We start from the raw sequence: 11,034 nt of genomic DNA, 5'->3' as shown, positions 1-11,034 counted from the left end.
GAATGCAGGCGAGACGCCACCATGTCCAGGCGAGACGCCACCATGTCTAGACGAGACGAGAGACTCTCCTGCTGCTCTCTGGTCAGACCGGCCGTGTGGAGGAACTCGGACGCCCTCTGAAGACACGAGGAGAAACCGCTCTGGAAACCACTCTGGACATCACTGGTCTTCAGGAAGGCAACCGTGTGCTCCAGAATCTCGGCTTTCTCTGCTCTTTTCTGGAACGAAGCACGAGAGAGAGGAAGACAGAGAGAGAGAAAGATAGAGAGGAACACAAGTGAATTTGAGAGTTTGCTACAATACGTTTAGTGTAAATATCAGAGAGAGAGAGAGAGAGAGAGAGAGAGAGAGAGTTTGCCAGACAGGTGAGCTGAGCGCCCTGTTTACATACCTGGTTGTTGTCTTTGTCTTGCATCAGCATCTTACAAAGTGTCTCCAGGCTGCGGTTGATCCTTTCCCGCCTCTTTCTCTCCACCTGAGGCTTCAGGAGCTGCCAGGGGAACACAAGCAAGACTTTAGGAGAACATCACAAACCAAACCAGTCATCAGAGACTCCAGACTACAAACTATCCCTACCAACTATGAACGTAAACAGGGTTGCTGCTCGACATAAGCAGAGTATGCAGGGGGCACCAGCCACTTCTGCCCCCAAAATTGGGGCCTCTTAAATTGAGATTTACTAAGAAACGTCATGAAAGAAAAATGAATTACATTTCACAACCTATATGTATTAGTTAGTAGATTATTGTTGTGTAATTACGAGGGGGGGCTGCTGACTAGTTGTGCTTAGGGCCTCCAAAAAAAGAGAAGAGAAGGAAAGAAGAGCAGGACCATCTTTGCCATGATAACAAATATAGTAATGAATTGAAATTGGTGGACTAGGAATTATATGTTAAACTTAAGAGATGTGTCCAGCTATTTGTGTATTTTCTTTTAATTAAGGTAGAGGAAAGGCTTACCTTGCGATCTAATTTCACATGTTGAACAATTATCTGTAGCTTCATGGCGGTGGTGTGAGTAGTAATCCGTCAGGTTGATAAAAGTCCAGAATAGTGTGGAGAAGAAGTCTGGGACCTTCGCCGTAGAGAAATCTGGGATCTTCGCCGTATAGAAGTCTTGGCTCTTTGCTGGGTCTATGCTCTGGCAGGCAGTGAATGTCCAAACGTCTTGTCAACAGTTTATATGCCGACGTTACCCCTCCTGTCAGTCCCGTGGCAAACCACGCCTTCTCTCATTTCAGCCAATCACAAGTCATGGAACCCTCGCGACTGGCGTTGCCAAAAGTGAGCGCGCGTTTGGAACCTCGGTGTGAAAAACTTTTGAAGCGTGTCCTATGTAGGCGTGAAACAGGACGGAGAGTTGTGTATCTTTTTTTTTTTAATTGTATACATGGTCAGACCCTGTCAACGGTTTCTTGTGTAATAAAATGGCTATGCAATGCAAATAGAGATTATAGGACTTGGAATAAACAACTGAAGGATACACACAAGAACAGAAGATACAAGAAATCACATCTGCACTTTACCAATTTCGTTGTAGGCCTACCTGTACAATGACAATAAAGTTTCATTCATTCAAATCCTTCGTCCCCTCAGCTGTGGCCAAACCGAACAAGGGATCAGCTGTCCAGTTTCAGCATGCATGCGTTGTCTTGTCTTGTTTTGTTTTTGTCCTGTTTTGTCCAGTCTTGTCTAATGTCTGTGAGAATCACTGAAGCCACGCCCAGGACAAATTTCTGTTTCATGTGTAACCGACAATAACGTTTTATATAATATAATCTAATCTAATCTAATCTAACACATAATGGCACAGTAGAGCTACCCCTGCAGGTGACATGTAAACGACATACAGTATACTACATCTTTTACTACAACTTAGAATCCCCCCTGCGCAGCTGTATTTTCTCTAGCTTAGTGAAAATGAAAATTCACCGTATGATAGTGATTTACTACGCCGTTAGCCTATCTAGAGTACTTCCGACATCCATAGTGTCAGACTGAGCTATCTCCAGGCTATGGGCCATGGCCCAAATGGTTTAGGCAATTCTATATTAGTCCAAATGGTATAGGCGATTCTATATTAGTCCAAATGTGTTATTCTTCGCTGATTAAAAACCAGCCGACAATCTCTGTAAACATTCTGGATATGACAATTGGGCACGCGCCGCACCGACGCATATCAAAGGGGCATATGCCACGCGATCACACCTTTACACTTCCGTAGGCACGTGCAACTTCAGGCTATGAACTACAAAGGGCAGTAGGCCCTACCCCCCTCGCGCGCATTTGTCACCTCTGCCCCTCTGACGACGTCACACCTTTCATCCAGCCACGCGCAAGAGTTGATGATTTCTATAATATTTTAAGCGCGGTGCGCCATTTGGTGCAACCGACACCCGGATTCCAGCACAACTACTAACACATTTATAGGCGACCACCCGAGGTTGCTGTTGGCAACAAGTTTTCAACAAGTGGTTGGCCAAATATGGCTGTGCGCAACAAGTTGGGTTGATCCAGGAGACGCAATTACGCACGGCTTTACGCACAGACCACTAGACAAGACGGCTTTAAATGGCTTTCGTGGCTTCCAACTCAATCCCTTCTATTCTTTAGATATGCCTGTTCCTTCCTCATTCCGAAATTGAGCTTTCGCAACAAGGATTGATAGATCAGCGACAGTATTACGCACAGACCTCTAACGATGTTTCAAAGAGCTGTCATGGCTTTCAAAGCCATCTTTCGTGTTGTCTCCTGACATTAGCTCAATTGGAGACAATACCCCTTGTGTTTGAGAAGCAGAAGCACGTGCCAGGGAAATGTAAACCCAGTTGCAGTTGAGGAGGGATATGGAGACGATCAAGAGACTCATCAGTTCATGATACCCAGAATTTGGGAACACATGTTGTTACATGTGGCAATGTTTAGTAGTGTGCTGACAAATGTTGTGACAGTCACCTTAGCATTCACGATAACTTGTGGGTTTTGAAATATATTCTTGTGAGAAGATTCCCGTGGGAACAGTCTGGAACATCTACGGTAGATGTGAGAACAAGCACACGTTTCACAGACAAACGCCAAAAGCGAGCTCACAATGATCCGTTAACTTGCACGCGCCCCGTGGGAACAGGGCAGAGAAGGCACGAGGTGTGGCATGCCACTAGAATCCGCATCCGCTTTGCCGTGACGTGACAGAACAGAAGTGTGCTGCTCCGGTAAAGCCCGACAACTGGCCGCCAACAGCAGCAATATAACCAGCCAAGTCGGAAGCTGGAGGTGAGGCAAGAGCCATTACAATTCCAATGTGTGTGTGTGTGTGTGTGTGTGTGTGTGTGTGTGTGTGTGTGTGTGTGTGTGTGTGAGAGAGAGAGATAGAGAGAACAGTCTTGGTTCGGGAAATGCCCAACGAACCAAATGTACCCAATACAACTAGCGTGGGAAAGAGGATTGGAGCAAGTTCCCTGGTTTGTATTAGGCTCCAAGAGGGTGCCATGACCGCCACCGCACACTGTTGACATGAGTTTAAAATGTGCTTAGCTAGCTCAATTAACAATGTATCCAAATAGTACGAGCATGTAACGATTGTCCAGCCGCACTGAGGAAACCGCCCTGAAGTTTAGTGTAGTAGCCTAATGTGTCTTTGTGGACCAGAGGGCCGCCCTTCACATATTAATGCATATTAAGTTATGCCATACATATAAGTGTTTATAAAAAGGGAAAATAAATCCACCCAAGTCAGTTTGAATGAAAGGTAAAAAAAAAAAAAACCGTAGGCTAGCATGGCAACGTCTAGGCCAGCTGTCGCGTTCTCTGGCGTCTTTAGGGTGCATTTGAATTTTCCCTCTGAAGGTTTATTAAGACTGTAGTTGTTGAGATTCTCACCTTTTGCTCCGTCTGCACCTCAGGAGATTCTCCTTTGAAGTGACCGGCAGGCGCGTGCCACCTCCTGTCTGCGCGCTGTCACCAAGAAACCCAGCAGTAAATGGCTACACGCGCCAGAAAAATTAACATAGAAACAACGCGTGGCTGCACCCCCCCCTTTTTTTTCGTGTGTGTGTGTGTGTGTGTGTGTGTGTGTGTGTGTGTGTGTGTGTGTGTGTGTGTGTGTGTGTGTGTGAGAGAGAGAGTGTGTGTGTGTGCGTGTGTGAGTGAGAGAGAGATGAAATTTGATGCGTGGATGAGAAGCAAAATGTTTTTCTTTTGTGTTTGCGGTTTTTCTTAGATGAGAAACTGTGGAGGTGAAGGCTATGGTAAGGTGGATGGATGTAACTTCTTAAAAAAGACACCGCAAAGCATCCATTTACATTTTTGGAAAACATTTATTTCCTTCATAGTACAAAATATAGACAAATCTCCCATGACAAATGACTCTCAGAGTATCAGCACTGGAATAAATAAACAAATGTACAGAACAAAGTAACGTGTGCGTTTAAATAAAATAAAAAAATGTGAAGAACTGAGAACGTCAGTCTAGTCTGAACTCACTTGCTTCCTGACATGCATCCACAGTCTGTCAATCTCAGAGTTCTATTCTGGAATCATCCAACGCTCTCTTTTGGTTTAGTTTTACAGCAGGTCCAGCTCTGCTGAGGTTCTACAGAACTGCCTGCATTCTAAGAACATATTGACTGCTGTGTCACTATCGTATTAGCTAGCTGTACAGTCACACACACTGGCTTTGGTCCATTGCACCTTTCCCTTCTCAAAGTCTTTATATCTGCTCAGCAGTTTGAGTGGTTGCCAAGCCACAGTCCTGAATGGTATTTTGATTGGTTGCTATGCAACAGTCCTGATTGACAGCTGTCCTTCAGGGCCAGGGCCTCCACATGGGCTGGGCGGGGGCCAGGAGTCGCCGTGGGTGACAGGTTGTCTTGGAGACGGGTGTAGTTGCCGTGGTGAGGGGGGCAGAGGGGGAGGGGCGAGCTGCGGAGGGCGAGGTGCAGGGAGTCTTCCTGTCGCCATGGTTACTGGCCGCCATCCCCGTCCTCTCACCTCTTGGTGACGTCACGTGGCAGGAAGTGAGGTCACCTGCCCACCTGTGGCTTAGCAGGGCCTTCAGCGCTGACGCCCGGGGGCTCGGTTGCCTAGAGACCGCAGGGGGTGAGAGGGGCACGGGGGCGCCAGGCTTCTGGTGGTGAAGATGATGAGGATGAGGAGGAGGAAGAGGAGGAGAATGCAGGCGAGACGCCACCATGTCCAGGCGAGACGCCACCATGTCTAGACGAGACGAGAGACTCTCCTGCTGCTCTCTGGTCAGACCGGCCGTGTGGAGGAACTCGGACGCCCTCTGAAGACACGAGGAGAAACCGCTCTGGAAGTTGGAGACATCGCTGCTCTGGATATCATGGACACCACTGGTCTTCAGGAAGGCAACCGTGTGCTCCAGAATCTCGGCTTTCTCTGCTCTTTTCTGGAACGAAGCACGAGAGAGAGAGAGACGTTAATATGAGCGTTTGGTACATTTGTGGTTGGTACTTTTAGTGTAAATATCAGAGAGAGAGAGAGAGAGAGAGAGAGAGAGAGAGAGTTTGCCAGACAGGTAAGCTGAGTGTCCTGTTTACATACCTGGTTGTTGTCTTTGTCTTGCATCAGCATCTTACAAAGTGTCTCCAGGCTGCGGTTGATCCTTTCCCGCCTCTTTCTCTCCACCTGAGGCTTCAGGAGCTGCCAGAACACAAGCAAGACTTTAGGATACTGAGGCTGCAGAATACGCCAATACACACTTTTATTCAGTTTACACATGCTGTCCAAGTTTTAACTTGAGATGTTTCTGTTGACAATGTTTATGTGAACAAACTGCTCAATTCAATTGAGGCTCATAGGCCTTTTCCAAGCATTAGACATTTGCAATGCGCCTCAAGTCATAACAGTATTTCAGACAGTAGATTCAGTTCGAAGAAGCTCTAAATGAAAGCAACAGAGCTGATTTAATAATATGAACAGTGGACCTCAATTTCAAACTTCTATGCTGATCCAGTTACATAAATTACATAGATTTTTGACAGTAAAGTACACTTGATTTGATGTTATCAGAACAGAAGATGAGAGTTAAATCGCGTCTTACCTTGCGCTCTAGTTTGATTTGATGGTAGCTGGGTGCCAGCTGCAGAGGGGTATGCATACTGTCTTCTTGCTTCCGCGGCTACAAGAAGGAGAATAAAAATCCAAACAGCAGAATGCCTGCAGTGTCTCTGGTACGTTGAGGAGTCTCGTTCCGTAGACTAAAGTAGTAACCGGTGAGGTTTAGCCTGCATGTGCGAAGACCGCTAGGCTATATAAGCATGTAGGGCTCCGTGGACACGCCCATGAGTCGGAGTCACCAATGGGAAACTGTCCTCTTTTCACGCGGAACAACTTTTATTGCTTTTATTTATTGATGACATCCGCTGCTTTCTTCGGATTCATTCATTTCCAACCGCAATCTGAAATCGGACAGCTTAATTGCGCAATATCCAGTTTAAACCCACGCCATGTGCATTTTGACAATTATTAAGTACTTCTGCGGAAGGCGCTACAGTATATATTACGAGTTAACGCAGTCAGGTACCGTGTAATGATAAGAGGGAAATCTATTCAATTAGACTTAATATAGGCTATCACTTAAACCAAACATAGACTACTACTTAACTCAACTGCAGAAACATCTAATTTGTGAACGACTCTCTGGCACTCTCTGGCACGAGACTTCTTCTAGAAACGGCACACGTTCACACCTCTCGCACCTATGGGGCACGTGCGCCAGTCGGTAGGTGTTGGACTTCGCGGCTGCCCTCTCGTGCCAGCACGACTGTGGGAACGTGCCCACGCGCCTCCACGGGATTGCAGCTGTCTTTCTCCGCGGAAGTTAAAGGTGTGAACGTGTGGCCACGAGACGCCTTTGAAGTGCCGAATTCTAACAAATAAACATCCGCATGCGCTTTCAAAGTGGGTCCCCTGCAGCGCCACAAACAATGCCGCGGCTCTCTCTCTCTCTCTCTCTCTCTCTCTCTCTCTCTCTCTCTCTCTCTCTCTCTCTCTCTCTCTCGCATTGAAGACAGCTTATACTCCCACCCTAGTAGGCTATCTATTTATTGCTGGCAATGTAGCCTATGAAGAACAAAATGCCAGAGTGTACATTACGCTTCAATGGATCTACTTTTGCGCAGGGCATATAGGCTACTTATATTATACATATATTATATATATATTATATATTATTAGCCTATGTGCATCAACCCTCAACCGTGGAAGGTGTATGCGCCATCCGCTGGTGACACTAATGAACTACATCCATTCAGGTTGCATTTCCCACTGCTCAAATATCCTGCTTCATTATTATTGATGAGGTCCAGGGGACAACAAGAGAGCATTGCATTTTATTCCATACAATAAATGCCATTGCAGTCTATTCATGTTTTCTATTAGCCAGACTTAGAATGATTACTTTGTGGGGGCAATAACAAACTATCTAATGCCATCGGGGTATAGAGCCTACAACTGACTACGCAATTCTTTGTAAAATCACAGGCTACTTTTGTTTTTAAAAGTCTCTCTCTCTCTCTCTCTCTCTCTCTCTCTCTCTCTCTCTCTCTGACTTTCTCTCTCTCTCTCTCTCTGTGTCTCTCGCTGTGCATGTGCAAATGTGTGTGTAGATTTGGTGAGTAAGCAGCACACTTGACATGTTGGTGATAACTACACACCCTCTCTCTCTCCTTTCACACACACACACACACACACACCCTCTGAATCTGGTTCCCACAGGGACACATTTAGGTGTGTTTGTGTGTGCGTGTGTGTGTGCGTGTGTGTGTGTGCGTGTGTGTTTGTGTGCGTGCGTGTGTCAGAAGTGGCCTGTAATGTATGATGCGTATTTGAAGCAGGGCTTACCAAATATGAAAGTGAGTTTACTGTTATGCCTTTTCTGCGCTGAGCTGATAGAACTGATAAAACAGCGACACCAGTAGCGATGGTGAACAACGGTACTGCAGAAAAGGAAGCAATTCTTCAAGTTGACTTAGGCACTGTCAATAGGCACGGTCGCAATCAAGCATGAAAATGTTGAGACATAAAAAACGTTGCTTCCTACTTGGAGCAGTGAGTGAACTGCCTCACAAGCATGTGGGCTACACCTGCAATCACAGCCGATTACCGACGGCATGGAGGAGGTCTTCTGCCCAGCACTTGCTCTTGTGGTACTACGTGGCTCCTTGACAAAACTTTTGTTCCAGCGATGGTTTAACGCCATGTGACACGACTGCGGCGCAGAGGTCACTCCCTTATGCTGCGTCGTGAACGGAAATTCTAACCAGGATGCTTCACGCGGAGCATGCTCGCTGCCTAGCAAATTTGCTGCCTGGCTGAAAAAACGCCATCATGAACAACCTTATTGATAGTGAATCCATTTTTTGACTGGTAACCTCTCTCTCTCTCTCTCTCTCTCTCTCTCTCTCTCTCTCTCTCTCTCTCTGTCTCTCTCCCTCTCTCTCTCTCTCTCTCTCTCTCTCTCTCTCTCCCCGAGCTGGCCTAGAGGACCAGGCTGGCCTAGTGGACACTTGGCTCAATAAAATCATCAGTGTTTAATGGAGTTTACTCACTTATAAAACTCTCTCTCTCTCTCTCTCTCTCTCTCTCTCTCTCTCTCTCTCTCTCTCGCTGTGCGTGTGCAAATGTGTGTGTAGGTTTGGTGTGAGTAAGCAGCACACTTGACATGTTGGTGATAACTACACACCCTCTCTCTCTCCTTTCTCACACACACACCCTCTGAATCTGGTTCCCACAGGGACACATTTAGGTGTGTGTGTGTGTGTGTGTGTGTGTGTGTGTGTGTGTGTGTGTGTGTGTGTGTGTGTGTGTGTGTGTGTGTGTGTGTGTGTGTGTGTGAGAGAGCAGGGTCATAAATGGTAATGGCATTGCTATAGTTGAAGTGTGAGGAACTGGTTCCCACAGATTCAGACCTGGAAGTGTGTGTGTTTGTGTGTGTGTGTGTGTGTGTGTGTGTGTGTGTGTGTGTGTGTGTGTGTGTGTGTGTGTGTGTGTGTGTGTGTGTGTGTGTGTCTGTGTCTGTGTCTGTGTGTGTGTGTGTGTGTGTGTCTTGGGGGGTGTTATGTGTCCATGTAAAATGTTGGCAGACCCTGACCTATAACTTAAATACATTATATTACAGTACACATATTACATTATATTCATTATACATAAAATAATGACATCTGAGTTCATCTCTGAGGAATACAGGGTTGAATCCTACCCCTACCTCTACTAGCCTGGTCCTGACCTACCATTTCATTTCGTATTTATGGTCTGGCATTTCTTTGCTCTGAAGCAATTGTAGGAAGCAGGAAGCTTGCATTCAGTTATGGTTTGAAATTATTGGACACCTCTCACCCAATCGCTGGCAGTTACTCAACAACAACATAGCGCAGACCAATGGCTCTGGCGCAGATGTGTACGTCATTGTCACGAGCATCCTCCCCCTTTCGCCCCCACGTGGGGGGCGTATTCGATTATTGGCTGTTTTCTGGGGGGGGGCGTTGCGATCAAAATTCTACTGCTCCAGGCACTCCACAGAGAAGCACGGCCAGACTACAGTAGTGGAGCCAATCCTTTGGCGGAAGTACGTAGGATGGCTCGCGAGGCTATACCCCTACCCCTACCCCTACCTCTCCTTCCTGACACCCCCATCCATGGCTCAAGTGCCCTTGACCAAGGCGCCTAACCCTAGCCTCGCGACGCCATCCTCTGTACTCCACCCAAAGATTTTGGCTCCGCACATCATCTGGCAAAAGCCTCGAGCTCGGTTCTCTCAGTGTTTAGCCAATGAGCAAACAGTTCAGACTCACCCGCAATGTCCGTTACTGACTGGTTAAGGTAACTGTATTCACACTTTAGTTTTGTTATTTGTATGCTTTTGCGATGCTATATCGTAACAGGCATGCTGATAAAGCACAATACAGGTTTTAATTTGAGTTTTAATTTTAATGGTAGAGTAAGATCAGACCATCTCCCACCCTCCACGGAGACAAATTCCTCATGGCTTTTGCCAGACTGATTGACGGAGTCAACAGTCGGCTTTTCGCCCAGGCTAGCCTAACCCCACACTGCTTTAGGGACTGTAACCAATATAATACATGTAATAAGTCACTTGGGATAAAAGTATCAGTTAAGTGTAATGTAATGTAATGTAATGTAATGTGAATCCATCTCCTGTCTCTCCTTCATGAGGTGGAATGCTGGACTGGAATCAGCAATAGAATGTTTGCTTTAAACAGTTCTTGCCAAGTTCAGAATGAACTTTCTGACCACTGGTAGAGTGGGACATCGCTGCTTTTTACATTTTATTTTACTTATTACACAATTGACATGGATATTTAAGTTTGTTATATGTGCATTTATGTAATAACTGTTTGTTTACATGCATTTTGCTACCTTTATATGAAGAATTTGTTGCATAAACCTGTTTACATGCAACACACCCATAAACCTGATACAGCATGCATATTACTACTGAAAAAGAGACTAATACAAGATTTTATTGGTAATTTTCTTATAATAAGCAATTATAAGCAACATTTTATTGAAATATAATACACTATTTGCTGTTTCACCATAAAAAATGTGCCCTGTCCCACTTTACCAATNGCTATTGGTAAAGTGGGACAGTGGAAAATGTGCCCCTAATTAAAATATTTTAATAAAAAAAATAATGCATTTTTAACTAGATGATACTTAATGAAGTCACCTTTCATATGAAAACAGTTGTTGAGGCCTAACATCTATTTTGAAAGTGCTAGGCCCTTAACATTATTTACCTCAGATTGCTATGTCATTTTCAAAATCGTTGTTTTTTTGGCTCAGCCTTTGAATGACATGTTATCACGCCCCCCCAGAAAGACATCACAACCACACTTAATATTATATTTTAAACATTACATGCTAGAGAAAATATATCCAAAAGATTTAATTGGCTACAGTAAAGCAATATGAAGATATTGATGATAAATGTTAACTGTCCCACTTTACCAGTTGTCCCACTTTACCAATGTTCACCCTATGCCTTCCATAG

The 11,034-nt window shown here is 45.4% G+C and overlaps 2 protein-coding genes across 2 annotated transcripts in view; both read right to left on the bottom strand.

Annotated features, from left to right (window-relative positions):
• The window catches only part of LOC134453298 (transcription factor HES-7-like), a 1,474-nt gene extending 470 nt beyond the window's left edge, over positions 1–1,004 (bottom strand). The window contains exons 1-3 of the mRNA XM_063204173.1: positions 960–1,004; positions 392–490; positions 1–218 (exon numbers count right to left, since the gene is read on the bottom strand). The exon at positions 1–218 is cut by the window's left edge and continues 470 nt beyond it. Coding sequence (XP_063060243.1) covers positions 1–218; positions 392–490; positions 960–1,004 — 362 coding nt within the window. The remainder of the gene's footprint in view (positions 219–391; positions 491–959) is intronic.
• Positions 1,005–4,247: 3,243 nt separating this feature from the next.
• On the bottom strand, positions 4,248–6,235 carry LOC134451898 (transcription factor HES-5-like). Its single transcript, XM_063202294.1, has 3 exons — positions 6,061–6,235; positions 5,562–5,660; positions 4,248–5,406 (listed from the first exon to the last, which is right to left on the bottom strand). Exons 1-3 carry the CDS (start codon positions 6,115–6,117, stop codon positions 4,804–4,806), a joined length of 759 nt encoding a protein of 252 aa, XP_063058364.1. The 5' UTR covers positions 6,118–6,235; the 3' UTR covers positions 4,248–4,803.
• Positions 6,236–11,034: the final 4,799 nt, after the last annotated feature.

Source organism: Engraulis encrasicolus, chromosome 7 (genome assembly GCF_034702125.1).
Source record: "Engraulis encrasicolus isolate BLACKSEA-1 chromosome 7, IST_EnEncr_1.0, whole genome shotgun sequence".
NCBI classification, from domain to species: Eukaryota; Metazoa; Chordata; class Actinopteri; order Clupeiformes; family Engraulidae; genus Engraulis; species Engraulis encrasicolus.
Note: the sequence above shows the minus strand (reverse complement) of the source record. Positions and strands in the feature narration are given on the sequence as shown.